The 15,473-nt window shown below is 40.7% G+C and overlaps 1 protein-coding gene across 6 annotated transcripts in view; it reads right to left on the bottom strand.

Annotated features, from left to right (window-relative positions):
• The window catches only part of CILK1 (ciliogenesis associated kinase 1), a 41,008-nt gene extending 25,535 nt beyond the window's left edge, over positions 1-15,473 (bottom strand). The window contains exons 1-5 of one of the 6 annotated variants that reach the window (XR_004645232.1): positions 15,271-15,473; positions 14,465-14,514; positions 8,708-8,980; positions 2,961-3,015; positions 1,767-1,888 (exon numbers count right to left, since the gene is read on the bottom strand). Coding sequence is in view for 5 of the 6 variants with exons in the window: in XM_034766338.1 (XP_034622229.1) it covers positions 1,767-1,888; positions 2,961-3,015; positions 8,708-8,808 (278 nt within the window). In the remaining variant the exon portion in view is untranslated. The remainder of the gene's footprint in view (positions 1-1,766; positions 1,889-2,960; positions 3,016-8,707; positions 8,981-14,464; positions 14,515-15,270) is intronic. The other 5 variants (XM_034766338.1, XM_034766341.1, XM_034766339.1 and 2 more) reach the window with 5 other exon arrangements.

Genomic DNA, 15,473 nt, shown 5'->3' with positions numbered 1-15,473 from the left:
TCAAGTACAGGAAGTTAAACTCATTCAGCCCATCACATATTTTAAAAGTGAGGTCAGCAACTAGTCAGACTTCCATTTTAAACTGTAGAGGAATCGAGTTGAGTCTCTTTTCTCACCCCTCCAATGTGTAAAAATTGACAGTTTAGGTCTAAAGAAATGATCAGAGTTTAACAGGTTTATGTTTAAAAATTCTTAATCATTTTGCAGGATTTCTACCATGCAATATTTTCTTCACTATAACATTCCCGAATGCACATGTGCAACTCAGTATCATGCCCTTTTGTTTCCATTAGTATGTAGAATCCATAGATCCTTTCTAAAAAGCATTCTGAGATACATAAGAACATAAAGGCCATACCAGGTCAGACCAAAGGTCCATCTAGCCCAGTATCCTATCTACCGACAGTGGCCAGTGCCAGGTACCCCAGAGGGAGTGAACCTAACAGGCAATGATCAAGTGATCTCTCTCCTGCCATCCATCTCCACCCTCTGACAGACAGAGGCTAGGGACACCATTCCTTACCCGTCCTGGCTAATAGCCATATAAGAATAATTTGTATTCGTGGTGGGGCAGGTCCCCATCCCAGTCAGGAAGAGGATAAGGAGCTCTCGGGGGCACAATCAGCCACAACCCAGCACATCTGTAAGGCTTGCCAACCTTTGAGAGGGGCAGGTCCCTAAAAAGGAGGATCCAAGCGCAGTGCAGGGTGGCAATTTGATGTAAGCTGAGCTAGACCACAGAGCACAGGCTGGTTATTAGCAAAGCTACTGAAAAGCCTCTGAAGAAGTAGAGGGGTCATCTTTGCTTTGCCGTATTCTTTAGAGCCTGGGGTGGTTGAGCTGGCCTATAGACACTCTGTGAAGGGGATCTGGGTTCCCAGCCCCTGAGACTACTCCCCTCATGGAGAACAGCAGTGGACCATTTTGAGGGCAGGAGGATTATTTTGTTTGCCTGTTTCATTTGGATTGCTTTATGCCCACAGAAGAAGGTGCAGTCTCTAAAATATACAGCTGGAGGACCACCCCCAAACCAATTCTAGAGATATGTCAGCATTCAGGAAAGGACATCAGAGAAAGGGGCCCAAGGGGGTAGCCTATGACAGTATTGTAAAATAAGTATTCATTTTCTTGAGGTACAGAACTTCATACAACAAAGGCCTGAGGTCTAAAACACATTTGTCCACCTGACCATACCTGTGCATGCATAGGGGCCACATGTGCAACCAAAATGTCATTTTAGTTTCTAAATATCCATTTGCGTATGCTCAAATGCCTAGTTTGTGTATGCAATTGCAGTACCTGTACATTCAAAGCGACAAATATGTTCTAGACCTTGGTCTTCAATTTATGAAAGCCTGGCCTATCAGTTGACCTCTACTAAGGACTTGTCCACATTAGGGAGTTTTACACTGGTTTTGCTATACCAATGAAAATTCCTAGTACATCCCTGAGCTGCATCCATATGAAGAGGGGCTTGTACCAATGTAACTTGCTTTGCTTTACACTGGTGCAATGTGAGCACATTGGGGGGTTGCATCAGATATAGTTACACTGGTGCAAAAATCCTTGATGTAGCTGGGCCCTTAAATAGAGCAAGAGCCACATTTTCTACTGTAATATACAACTTTAAACTAAGATTGTGTTTAGAGGCTAAATATAACTGCAACCTTTAAAAGACATGGATGTCAAAGACAGCTAAGAAATGAACTCATTACTGTTATAGTTAAGTTTGTATCAGGAATGTGTTTATGATGTAATTTACATACCTTTCTTTCATCAATTGGTAAAGATTTTCCTTCATGTATTCAAACACAAAATAAAGATGATCATTTTCCCTGATAACTTCTTTCAGTTTTACTATATTGGCATGGTTTAATTTCTTCAAAGACTAGAAGCACAAAATACAAAAGAATGTAACACACTGTTATAAGGAAGGATTCCATGTCACTTACCTTGAAGCCCTTGTTGCACAAGCTAAACTGAAATGCTGTTTAATTGTTTAAGTAGCAGGTCGCTACGAATTTAAAGACCAGATTTCCTAAGAAAGCAATTGACATATACATTTGCAAGTGCTCTGAGTTGTGTGCAGGCTGATTTGTGCCAACATATTGGCTTTGAATTGTGCTAAGCTTGCCAGTTAGACACACCCAACTGACTCACTGTTACACATCGGATTGGCTGCGTCTTCTCCCAACACAACTTCTCACTGGAGGATCTTCCACTCTACTTGTGCACCTATGCTGCCAGAAGCCAGATCAGATTTTGGAGTGAGCTAAGTCCTTAATGCACCTGTAGGTCTTTTCCCTCTAAAATTTACCACCTTTTTGATAACCAGTGGTAGAAACAGCATAGACAAATCCTGCTTTAAGCGGGGCTAGAAGAGATGTGATTAAAGTTTTCTACACTTGTGCTCCCACTGACACTACTGCTGTTGGAGCTGCATTATTTGTGTCTCTGGTCTAATTATCCAGGAACAGGACTACCTTGCGTGGAAAGGAGGAGTGTATGCACAGATGCTGTTGGTAATGAAGGGCGTATAACCTTCAAATCCATACTGCAATGCTACTCCCAGTTCCCGTTAGAATTCTTGCAGTGCAGCCCTGCCATAGGAACAGCCAGAATTCAGATGGCTATCTTCTCCCTTGGGCAGCTGCTGCTGACTGCAGATTTGCTGGCAGGAGCCTGCTCCCCACCAGCTACAATCTGGCACCAGTTGTCTACAATCAATAGTTTTTAGCATTACTACAAAACAGCATGTGATAGTTTTAAGGAAGAATGAGGAAACGGCAAAGCTATCACAAACATACTCCACAGCTCTTACTGCAGGGACTGCTAAGGAGGCTCTTCTCAGAGCTAGAATGGGTCTATGTTACCTAGAAACACCAGGGAGAACTGTTCTAATGTAAAAGGCCTTATAAATGCTGGGGTGAAAAATAACCATCCTTGGAATTAACAAGTACCTTAACCTCTCGAAGATTCATGCATTCCTCCCAAGAGTAGAACTTTCTCTTCATCCTGTGGAAGCAGAGGGAAAAAAGAGAAATAACACAGTCAGTGCCATTACAGTCTGAACTCCATAAGTCTCTGCACCTCAGTTTCCCCTTCTGTCAAAGCACTTTACATCTCTAGATGAAAGGTGCTATATGGGAGTTAGTATACAAAATACAATGCTGTACAAGAATACCTTTTTTTTTTAAATAGTATTAAGAAAACACCCTACAATTCAAGGTAAGTGACTTTGGGCCCCACATGAAGCCAAAGGAAGTAAGCGGTTTACAAAACAACCAAGCTCTAACAGTTAACTAAGTTTCAAAATGTTGAACAAAACAAGTATATTTAAAATAAATAAATAAATAAAAAACGCTCCACGCTTTTATAACAAGGTCTATTTTTGTTCCTCCTTTCCCTCGCTATTTCCTCCTTTTCTGCACCTTGATTTCTTCTTGTGCCCTCTATGCCTTCCCCCCCCTCTTCTATTCCTCAATGTCTTCACTTTTCAGTGTCTAGGTTTCCCCACGCTTTTTAATTGCCCCCTCCCCAAAAAGATTCTCTCCCCCACTAACTTCACCGAGACCTGTTTTCTTGTCCACTTTGGCCTCTCTCCCCAACCTATTAAACAATATTGCTTTAAACACAGCCAGTTTCATAGAGATTGTTCACTCTTTACTTCCAACCTGTAATAGTATTTACCATGTTACAACTGTGTAAACACAGTGTGTTATGTACCACCTAAGTAAAGCATGCTCATTTCTTTAATTTCCATAGTAGACAGTGTGTGTGTGCACACAAGAGCTTTGTCACCTCATTACAGAATCACTAACTGTTACTGCAGGCATTTTTCAACTTGGGGAAAGCAACTTGGCATTTTGATTTAAAATATGTATCATTCCAATTGGCTTGGTTTGTTTTGCAGTGACTGCCTTGTGCCTGAAGATGCCATGCTTTTGGCTATCACTTCTTCCACTGTGCTGGTTTGTTCCACAGGTTTTGTTTGGCATTATGATGAAGCCTCAAAGGGAAGTAGTTGCTATCAAGGCTTTGGATAGCAAAAAGCACACTACACAAGTTGGACGTGGAAACCATGCTACAGCTGTGGTGGCTACATCAATGGTGGACAACAGCTGTCCAACATTACTTTATATGGGTTAGAAGCAATCTATGTTACACTTTAGTGAAGACAAGACCGTTGTAGTTTTAACCTATATTAGCTGGTTGAGGTAAACCCCTAAGTAGAGCTACCATGTGTCTTCACTAGAATGTAAAATGGGTTAGTTTAACACAAAAATACACCTTCTTCCCCTAGTGAAAACACAGCTTCAGCAGCCTTTAACATGGCTAGACAAGCACTGTGAAAGCCTCAGGCTGTCTCTATGCTACAACACTTTTTTTTTTTAAATTTATTAAAGTAAAGTAGAGGATTAGTCTTCTACAACTGGAGTTCTCAACCTTTTTCTTTCTGAGCCCCCCGCCCCACATGCTATAAAAACTGCAGGGCCCAGCAGGGGCCAGGGGGCCTCAGGGGCAGGGACTTTGGGCATAAGGTGTAGTTTGACTTCTATTTCGGGGCAGGGGGAGGGCAGAGGCCAGCGCAGCCTGAGCCAGCTATGCATGGTGGGGTCCACAGAGGGATTGCGGCCTCCACCTCCCGATTCACCTCAGGAAGCCACCTAGCCCGTCTTTTTTTTTTTTTCCTTCAGGGGGCGGAGGGGGAGGGAAATGCAACCAAAATAAATCATAACTCAAAAAGGTGGGGGGCTCAGCACTAAAGTTTGAAAACAACTTAGGATGCAGGGATGGGGTAGCTAGGGGTTGTGTGCTGACAGGGAGGGGTGCACTAAGGGCTGTGTGCCAGCCAGGGTGGATTAACAACAAAAACAAACAAAAAACCCCCACAATGATTTAATAAATAAATAAATGCATAAAATCAGATTTTTTTTTTAATAAAATGCTTTTTGAGGGAAAAAACCTATCTAAAGATAGTTTTAATTAAGATATTTTTGAGCTATAATGTATCATCATGGAATAGGGATTACTAATTCTATACTATGAGACAATGTTTAATAAAGTTTTGTAAATGAGTTCCAATAGTTCATGGATTAGGGACACAATCTTATTGGGGTTCCAGGGGCTTCTGTATAGATTAACCTAAATAATCTTTCTATCTACCCAGTGGGACTCAGTGCTCAATCTAGAAGATACCATCAGAGATACTTAGTTTTGAGGTTCTCAAACTGTGGATTTGGTGTCTCCAGAGATGACATGCTTGTTAACAGCAAAAATGTTTTTAAATATTTATTTATTTATTTAGAGGTGAGAAATAACAGACCTCAACCCTATTATCCCTCTGCAAATTTGTGTACACAGAGTCAATCCCTTACCTCTCTCTAAAAGTGCAAAGTTTCAAAAAGTTCAATGAATAAAAGATTTTTGGGAGCGGAATAGATCTGGACAAGGAGAAGTCTGGAGATAAATGCGAGAAGGGAGGGACAGGCAGTAGAAACAAAAGTGAAACTGTTTGAGCAGCATGTTCCAGAAGTCTTGAGGTCTTTCTGATTTGAGATCTACCATGCCATTCTCTCACTAGAAGGAAAAAACAATAATGGCAGCAGGCTGTAAAAGAGACCCAGTTTGGGAATAAGAACCATTCAAGAAATATGTTTGCTGATGATGTTTTAAAGAAAGTCACACCAGTGAACTGGTGGAAGTCACTTAAGCACTTGGATTCAGAGACTGTTGACATGATAATCTACTTTTAATAGCAGTAGCTTCTTCTGCCAGTGCAGAAAGAATATTTTCTTCCTTTGGACTAATTCACTCCAAATTTGAGAAATTGTTTGGGACCTGAAAAAGCAGGAAAGCTTTTTTCTTTTCCAGATTATGAACAAACAGGAAAATGAAGGTGAAGACGACTGAGTTAGCTGCAGAAGCCAATATTTTAAGTTTCTCATGTTGACCTGGCTGGCATAGTCTATTTAATTTTTTTTAAATATTTCATTTAACTATTAGTCAAAAACAATATTAACAAAAACAAACCTGGTTTTAAAAAACTTGAATGTTTAAATTAAAAAATTCATATGCTTGTTTTGTTAAAATATTATATGTTTGCTGTTGAAGAAAAAAAATCCAGAATACATAACATTGTTTTTTAGTTAAAACAAAAAATTTAAATGTCTGTTTAGTGATGTTCTCCTCCTAATACAGCATGGCAAGAAAATCCTACAAATATTTATGATTAACCTGTTGGAAGCAGATATATATATGAAGTCACTGGGAGGTGAACTATCCAATTCAATTGCCTTTGGTAAATGAAATAACCAATCATTTATTTTCTGATATAGCTGTAAAACTAATCTGAAAAGTTTTCAAAATAAATCACTTAAAAAAAAAAATGTATAGTGTGTACCTTCTAAAAATGAAACCTACATCTATCTCGGAGTTGTGAAGAATGTGGGTGTTAAGGTTATAACAACCAACAAGAATGAACTTTTATGTAGAAATCCATGATTTAATCGAGTCTTCCTGAGTAGTGATTTAAATCATGATTTAAATCCATTTGATTTAAATCAAATCCACCCTGGTGCCAGGAGGGCTCCCCTGCGGTCCTGGTTCCCGGCGAGCTCTGACAGCCACAGACCCAGGTCCCCCCACCCAGGCGGCTCTTACCGGTTGCCTCTGCATGAGCAAAGGGGGCTGGGAGCTGAAGGAGCAGCTTCAACCTCAGGCACCAGGAGACAAAAGGACTCTGTGACTACCTACTCCATGGGACCAGCCAGAGCAGCAGCCGTCCCGCACTCCCTGGCTCCAGCTTCCCTCCTCTGACCTGGTCAGGGGATGGGAAGAGAAAGAGGAGATGAGAGGTGGGGTGCAGTTCAGGGGGCAACACCCTCCATGCCTCCCAACTCTGCCCAGGGACTCGGCTTCTGCCCCATGGGGAGCACCAGGGCTCCAGTATTCAGAACCGCTGTTCCCAGCTTCAGCCCTACGGGGGGCCCCAGGGATCAGGGCTTCAGCCCCACAGGGGTGCTGGGGCTCAAGCCGCAGGGCCCCACAGCCCTCTTGAAAGGGCTCTCAGACCCCCAGTTGAGAATTGCTGTTCTACAAGCAACAAAACATCTGACCCAGAACCAGAAACCTGCTCCGCACAAACTCTCAGTCAATAGGAGCTTTGTGAACATAGGGCCAATTTCTGCCCTCAGTTACCAGACTTACACCAGTGTCAATATAGAATAACTCCATTGTCAAAAAACAGTTACTTCACGGTTATACCAAGAATTTGGTGCAGTGAGTGTATATGATTTGGATCATTCTGCTATGGAAACGGTAAGAAATGCTTTCCAGATGAATAGTCTTGACACCCAAGGAGCAACAATAAGGGCTAAATGTTCAGGACAGAATGTTTCCATCTGTTACAGAGAGAACACATTTAACTCTTGAAACAGGAAACAAAGCATTTATGGTATTGGGAGGTGGGGGGGGGGTAAATTCATTTGAGTCTTTATCCTTTCAAGGGTTTGTGTACACCTGACTTTGCTAATTCACCTGAGGAAATGAAGGCTTGATTTGCACTTAAAAGTTAGGTTGACTTAGCTACTTTGGTTGGGTGTATGAAAAATATACACCTGACTGACATAGCTATGCCAACCTAACCCCCTAGTGTAGGCACAGCAATGTTGTGGGGAGAATACATCCACTGGCATAGCTACCATTGTTCATGGAGGTGGTATTCCTACACTGAGGGCATAAACCCTACCATCAGTATAGGCGGGGTCAACATTAAGGAATTATACTGGATAGTTACGCCAACATAGTTATAACACTACGGAGACTACAGTGGCATATGTCTACACATTAGTAAAGACTAGTTTTGACTGGCAGAAACATTTGGGGAGTGTCCACAAGTGCCATTTCACTCCACATAGAAAATGTAATCTATTAGAAAACCGTGCATAGACATCCCTTCAAATACCTGATTTAAAAATCACAAGATAATCTTTTTGCCTGTATCTATTCCCATGACCGATTTGCAGTAGTAACTCTGCGTTTCGCTAGCATGAATCTTTGCTCACAATCCCTGCAATGGCCATGAGAATACACAGCTGACCTGCTATGCTACTGTAGTGCCGTAGCGTAGACATTTCCTATGGCAACGGAAGGGAGTTTTCCCATTATTCTAGGTAATCCACCTCGCTAAGCAGTGGTAGCTAGACTGGTGGAAGCATTCTTTCGTCATCCTAGCTGCATCTACACCAAGGGTTAGGTTGGCATACCTCTGGCACTCAGGGGTGTGGATTTTACACACTTAGAAGCAACGCAGCTATGTCAATTTCCATTTTAAGTGTAGATCAGGCCTTAGACAGGTGGGCCATTTAAAAACTCACTAAAAGTGATCTCTGAAGCCGTTAAGTGAGACGCTGGAAATTAAATAGACCTCAAACAATTTGGGTGAAATGTGAGGGCTATGTATTACAATGGGACATAAGTAACAGACAAAGGTGACGTAATCAGTTCACTCCTCAAGACAACTGTCACTGGGTGATTAGACCATTCATTTTATGTTCCATAGTTAGTGGCTGAGAATTAAGATGCAGAGTTGTATATTCTCAGACCTTGTTGCAAAACCAATTGTATATACTGAACACATGATGTATATTAGTTGGCTATGTACCAGTGTAATACTATTACATCAAGGAATAATAAAGTGACTCACTTTTTAATGGCAATTAGCTCCCCAGAGTCAATGCTTCTCCCTAGGAGGACGGAGCCATACGTCCCATCGCCAAGCTGTTTGATAGTAGTGTATCTATTCATGATGTGGATCCTTTGGCTGCAAATTCATTTCAGTCCTTAGTAAATGCTTCCCTGCAGCTGACGTGTTTCTCCTCTGAGTGTAACCAGTTCTTTCTGTGGCAGCATAAATACAGAGTACTCAGGACTGCATGAATAGCCACAAGAGTCATGTTTTCAAGGCTCAGCCTCTGGTCTGAAATACAGAACACAATCCAGTGGATTTGGATTATTTGCATTTTTCAGAGTTGTCTTGTTTGCAGCCTCCTTTCTTCCCAAAGACATCCAGGAGCACAAACAGGTTTTTTTCCTGGTTGTCCAAAACTAAAGAGTCAGATTAGGTCTGGCCTTAAATAGGCATGTGCACAAGGAGACCTCCCACTCCTTTACACCCTCCCATCCCAGAAGCCAGCCGCAATTGCAGAGCCTGTAATTAGCATCAGACGTGATGGCAACCCCAATGGGTAGCAATAAGCAACACTACAGTTACCAAAAGCACAGAATGAGTTCTCATGGCCTGGAAATAGCAGCCCCAGCAAAGGAACTGAGCATCTCTAATTATGTGGCAGGGTATCTGTTTTAGCAAAATTATCTAGCAAATGGATCGGTAACACAGGTCATATTGCAGTCGGTGCAGAGCTCTTACAAACCACCTTTCCTAACTTTCCAAGATGTCCCTCTGCATGAGGGGTAGAGTCATACGTATCCTTTAAAGGGAAAAGATACTCAAGACAGACAAGACCACATTTATCTCAGGGTTGTTACCCCAGGAATAAGTTTGGCTCTAGGAATACTTTATATACCCAAATTACCTACCAAACCCATCACCCTGACACAGTGCAAATAAAAGAATAATAGAAAATAAAGACAAATAGTGTTTATTAGCTTCTCTAGTCCAACCCCTGCCAATGATTCCTATGCTGAAATCAACTTACCTACAAAGAGGAAGAAAATGTGACCTATACTATGTAAATTCGTCATACCCTTGGAATTAAGCTAAATAGTGGGAACAAGAATCACATCTGCAAGCTTGTCTGTGTTATGGTCAGTTCCACACCTTCTTACTCCTCTTATTAAGAACTTAATATCATCTGAGCAGAAGAGCAGTGGCTTTTGCCTTCGTAAGCCGTGTGTGTAGTCTGAATTACATGTCAACAGATTTGCTGTTGTACCCTTATGTCCATACATGCTCCCTGTGCTGCCTTAACTGGAAAAACAGATGATGTTTTAGTGATGGAGAGAGCTGCAAATAAATCTCCTGCATCCTCTTTTCCCAACAACAGGACAGGTTGCCCAACCGCTGTCAATGTCACCAGTACATAAAGATATACTCTTGCAATGATGCTGGCATCAACAGCAGTGTGTTACAATAAATTGGGATGGTCCAACTGAATTAAGATGTTAGCAATTTTTTCCTTAGCATTTAAGCACTGCCTGAAATAAGCTTCTTCTCTATCCCACTGGGATCTGTAAACCTAATGCACTGATGCCACAGAAAGAACTGGTCAAAACAGCTTTTGTCAGTTTATGTATCATGTACAGAGGAGACAATCACTCTCCCTACCTAGAAGGCACTTATACTCCACGATTCATCAGAATTTGTCTCAAAATCCACACTTTGCTGAACAATTGTGCTGCATCAAAGCTTCCCTTAAACTTTTTTTAAACCTTGAAATGGAAACTAAATACAAACAACGCAGACGGGCTGCACAGCCAGAACCAATGTTTCTGAGAGGTGTGAATTGCCCATTCATCCCAATAGACTACTAACTAAAACCTGAAGATAAGCAATTTAAATGTCAGCAGAGTATTTCACTCTATAATTTTAGAAGAAATATCCAGTAAATATGTATAGCTCACAATCCCAGCCTCCCTCAAAGTTGGAAGTGTAAGATAGATTTAAAACAAAATAAAAAGAGGGGCTACTGTACAGATTGTATTATTCATTTTTAGGTTTACATTAAATACTATAGGTTTGTCAGTAATTTAAATGAAGGTGCCATAGAATTCCCAGCCTGGCATACCAGAATACTGCAGAATCAAGGGACATTGTCACAGAATGTAGGTCTGTTATGCTTGACAACTTGCCATGGAACATGCAAGATCTGGTCCATAGCAGCAACAGTTTGGGGAGCTTTGGAGTACCACTTGCTTGTTGGCCACTTTATTGGGTAATTGGGTATTCAAGTGTGAAAGTTTTGCGGTAAGTGATTTAAGCCAAGTCTGAGGAGTCAGTGGCAGACCCAGTATTTTAACTCTAACTCCTTGTTCCCAGACCTGTGATCAGACCAGTAGATCAGGTCTCTCAATATCAAATTTAGACAACAAAGCAAGACTCCTTGTGTTTTTCCATCAATGAAAAAGGTAATAAATAATAATGGCACAAGAAATGACTTTGTACAATTTTGAACTGAACACGGAAAAAATGGCAAATCTGGCAGACCTGTAGAAGTCTCAGCAAATACTTTCCTCATGAAAGGGGCACAATGCATTAGTCAGGATCATAATGCATTAGTCTACATAACGGAACAAATATTTAACAACAGACTTTAATCTAGCAGACAAACGTATAACAGGAAATGGTGGTTGGAAGCCAAAGCTAGACAAATGCAGACTGGAAATAAGACATACATTTTTAACAGTGAGGGTAATTAACCACTGGAACAATTCTCCACCTCAGGAAAAAAAATTAAATCAAGGTTGGATGTTTTTCTAAAGGATGTGCTCTAGGAATTATTTTGGGGACCTTCTATGGCCTGTGTTATACAGGAGGTCAGACAGATGATCGCAATGATCCCTTCTGGCCTTGGAATCTATGAATCTAAGGCTAGGTCTATGTTACTGGTTCTATAGCAGCACAGCAGCCTGTGCCATTGCAGTGCTGTACCACAGATGCTTTCTACAGTAACAGAAGGGTTTTTTCCACCTCTCGGAGCAGCAGTAGCTAGGTTGACAGAATAATCTACTCTGGGGGTTAGGTCAGCTTAACTATGGAGCTCAGGAGTGTTATTTCTTCATACTCTGAGGGTTTGTCTCCACTTGCCGGTGGATTGACTCTGCAGCGATCAATCCACTGGGGGCCGATTTAGCGGGTCTAGTGAAGACCTGCTAAATTGACGGCCAATCACTCTCCCGTTGACTCCCGTACTCCGCTGGAACGAGAAGCGGAAGGTAAGTTGACAGGAGAGTTTCTCCCGTCGACCCAGCGTGGTGTAGACACTGCAATAAGTTGACCTAAAGTAGGTTGACTTCGGCTACCTTATTCACATAGCTGGAGTTGTGTAACTTAGGCTGACTTAACCCCATAGTGTAGACCTGTCCTGAGTGACGTAGCTAGGTCAACCTAAATTTTAATTGTAGACCAGGCCTAAGAGCCTTGACACAGTGGAAGTGAATACTCCCAGAGAGGGAGGATCATTCAGCAGAACTGATGCTTCCTCTCCTTTGTGCTCCTGCCCCATCTCTTCCTGCAGAGAAGGAAAAGGTTTTTGGGGCCTAAATCACTATCTGCCTGCCTTTGCTTTTATTAGGGCTATGGTGTGGTTGACAGCATCCCCATACACCTCTTGCAATAACTTTCAGTTACATGCCTAATGAGCAAGATTAGTTACAAATTTCAAACTATTTGTCTAGAAAATTAAGTGAAAAATACATGTTAAAAATCACACCGCTGTGCAAGGAAGTTAATGAGGCTCCACATGACCACAGACGTCCACCCACAGGTTGCTCAATGCGGGATCAGAGCCTAGTTTTGGATGCCAGTTGGAGAGGTTTGGAATCTGAAGTTAACTGGAGTCCTAGGTTCTCTGAACCTTGGAAAAATCTGGCCGTAGGTGTTTCAAGTTCGCTAAACAGGAATTTAAGTATCAAAATTAATGGATGCTTTTGGTCTAACTATTTGGACAGAGAGACACCCACACAGAGGCAATGGTCAAGTTGAAAAAAAGATGCTGGTTTTGAGTTTTTAAATGACCATACCTACATTACTAATACCAGGTAGGCCTTGTGAACATGAAAATATTGAACCCCATTTAATGAAGTCAATTTCTAAGCTGATTTATCTCAACCAGTACAGTTTTCTTGTTGAAGAGACCTTAGGTTTTTAATCTTGTTCCAGTAATCCTATTTCCTATTCACCATTTATGCTCCGTTTTCACTTTATGGTTCTCTCGGTTTTGATCATGGAGACAACTTAGCCCCAAATCCTACAGGATGCTCCATGCAGATGAAGTCCTACTGACCTCAATGTGACTTGGCAGTAGTAGCACAAGCATCTGCCTGTGCAGAGCCGCCCTAGTCAGTTTCACTTTTGCTTATAATCTGATTTACTTTCTGGCTGCCATGCAGCAGGTAAAAACTACAGGAAGTTTTTTTGATGTTGAGAGCGGGGGTTTGGGGTTGGCTTGAAATTTAGCAAAATAGTGGTTTTGTTGTAATAATAATAATAAATAAAATAAGAGAGACCAGAGATTCAGTTTTGTAGATTTTTTTTTTTAAGTCAAAATCTGTAAATTTTGGGCCTAAATTAACAGGCCAGAGTCCCTTAAAACAAAAACAAAAAAGTTATTATTGCACATCACCCTGAAAACAAAGCGTTAATTATTACTTACAGGGCACTGTGAACTGAAATTCAGCCCAACATCTTTTTGTAAACTCAATAAAAAAGATTCATTTTTGAGATTTTATTTGCTTAAATACTTATTCCCCTCTAGTGTTTGAAAGACAAACATTACAGCACTGAGAATCTGAAAGTGAAACTGACTATAAAACAAATTGAAACTGACTTTATTAATTTTCATTGTCAAAAGTTAAGAGAAATGCAAAAAAAACCCCTCCCCCCCAACGTAAACAGTGACAAGTCAATTTTAAAAATTCTTTCAATTGTGATCATCTAATTTGTTGTTAAGTAATCCCTGCAAAGAAATCTGTTGATTTAGAATATATTGTTTTAAGTTAACACTGTTTAGCTCTGTATCCGTAAAGCATTTTGAAATATATGAAGAACATTATACAAACTAGCTTGAAAGTATCTTTTAAGAATGAAAAGCTCCCATTGACAGTTTCGTAAGTGTTTAAGTATGAGTCACATCCTCTAAACTCATCTATATGCCTTTTGGCTACCAACAGTAGATAAGCCACAATGCCAAAAACATCCAGCAACTGGTAGGCTCCTCACCCTTACCATCACCCCCACAAGAGGGACAAGGACTGATTCAGAGTGCCATCCTACAAACATGTATGCAGGTGAGTAATCCCACTGAAATCACTGATTTCAATGGCACTACTCGTTTAAATTTACCCACATGCACAAGTGTTTGGAAGGTCAGGCTGTTAGAAAGAGTAGGGAAATTTTACAAACATGTATGATATTGAGCTAGATTCATGTGATGATGGTATGGATGGATGGATGGATTTCTCTTTTCTGTTTAACAGAAATTACTTCTAAAAAAAAAAACACCAACACTAAAGCAAACGAGACAGTGCTAATGCCTATGACTGAGTTTCAATGTTGTTATTATTTGTTTTTAAACCCTGCAAGGATGAAGGCAATAGCACAGTTTTTATGAAATTCTGGCTCTCTGTAAAGAAGTTTATCTGAAATCTGATAACTAGCAATAGAGCTAGCAGTATCCTAACTAACACGCATGCCATTTATTAGTAAAAATAAAAACTAGTTTACCTTTGATGAATCCAGCCCATTGTATGGTAATCACTCGGTATTACGCAACTCTAGCAAAAGAATAATTAAACTCCATTATAAGAGTTTTCTGTACTGTTGTCTATACAGAGAACAAATTTAACGTTTGCCTTATGATTTGTGTACGAACAATCTTAAAACTATCATTTTCAAAGCAAAAACAAAAGACAATTTGTATTAATTTAACAGATCATATTTGTAGGCCACACGGTATGTTCCCCATAGAATAATTTTCATTTACACTTACATAAATGAAGTCATACTAAATCAAAACACCATCTGAAAAGTCACATGAAAAATGATTGCTACTAAACAAGAATTCAGTATCTTGAAGTCCCTCCCATGTAGGCCTAGTCAGAAAACTTCTATGTACAGCTCTATTTTAAATGTCACAAGAAAAGGCCTAAAATTATTGTGTGGGGAGTGGGCGGTAGACAAATGATGTTAAATAAACACAATGTAAACACCAATCCAAAGCAGCTGATATTCTCCTTTTAAACCCAGCTATTAGAATCAGGGCAAGATCCACACGACTGTGGTCAGAAAAACAGAGGATTAACCTGATTCTCGGGCGCCTCCAAATCTGTCATCATGTCTAGGGACATTTATGTTACAACCTACTAATAATACTACTCTAAAAGACAATTTGCAAATGCTCGTAGAGCCCTTAAAAGGGATTTCCAGCAATTTGAAAGTAACAGAACAGCTGTTAAGAGGAGCAGTCAGACAGTTTGTACAACATACTGTCTACATCTAGGAGAAAACTGCACTAGTAAATCACAACATACACCGTACAAACCCAGCTACAAGAAACCATGCGGCAAGTCCATCTGAGGGAAGCCAAGACTGATCTAGCTGCCAGAGGATCATTGCACTGAGGCCGAGAAGAAAAGAAAAGGAGTTTTCCGCTCACCAACCAGGAGAAAAACAAACAAAAGACAATGTGGCTACTAATCAGGGACAACCAGGAGCTTTCCCTGGTGAAAGCTAC

The sequence above is a fragment of the Trachemys scripta genome, chromosome 3 (assembly GCF_013100865.1).
Source record: "Trachemys scripta elegans isolate TJP31775 chromosome 3, CAS_Tse_1.0, whole genome shotgun sequence".
In the NCBI taxonomy this organism is placed as follows: Eukaryota; Metazoa; Chordata; order Testudines; family Emydidae; genus Trachemys; species Trachemys scripta.
The sequence above is the reverse complement of the archived record's forward strand: the minus strand, read 5'-3'. Positions and strand labels throughout refer to the sequence as shown.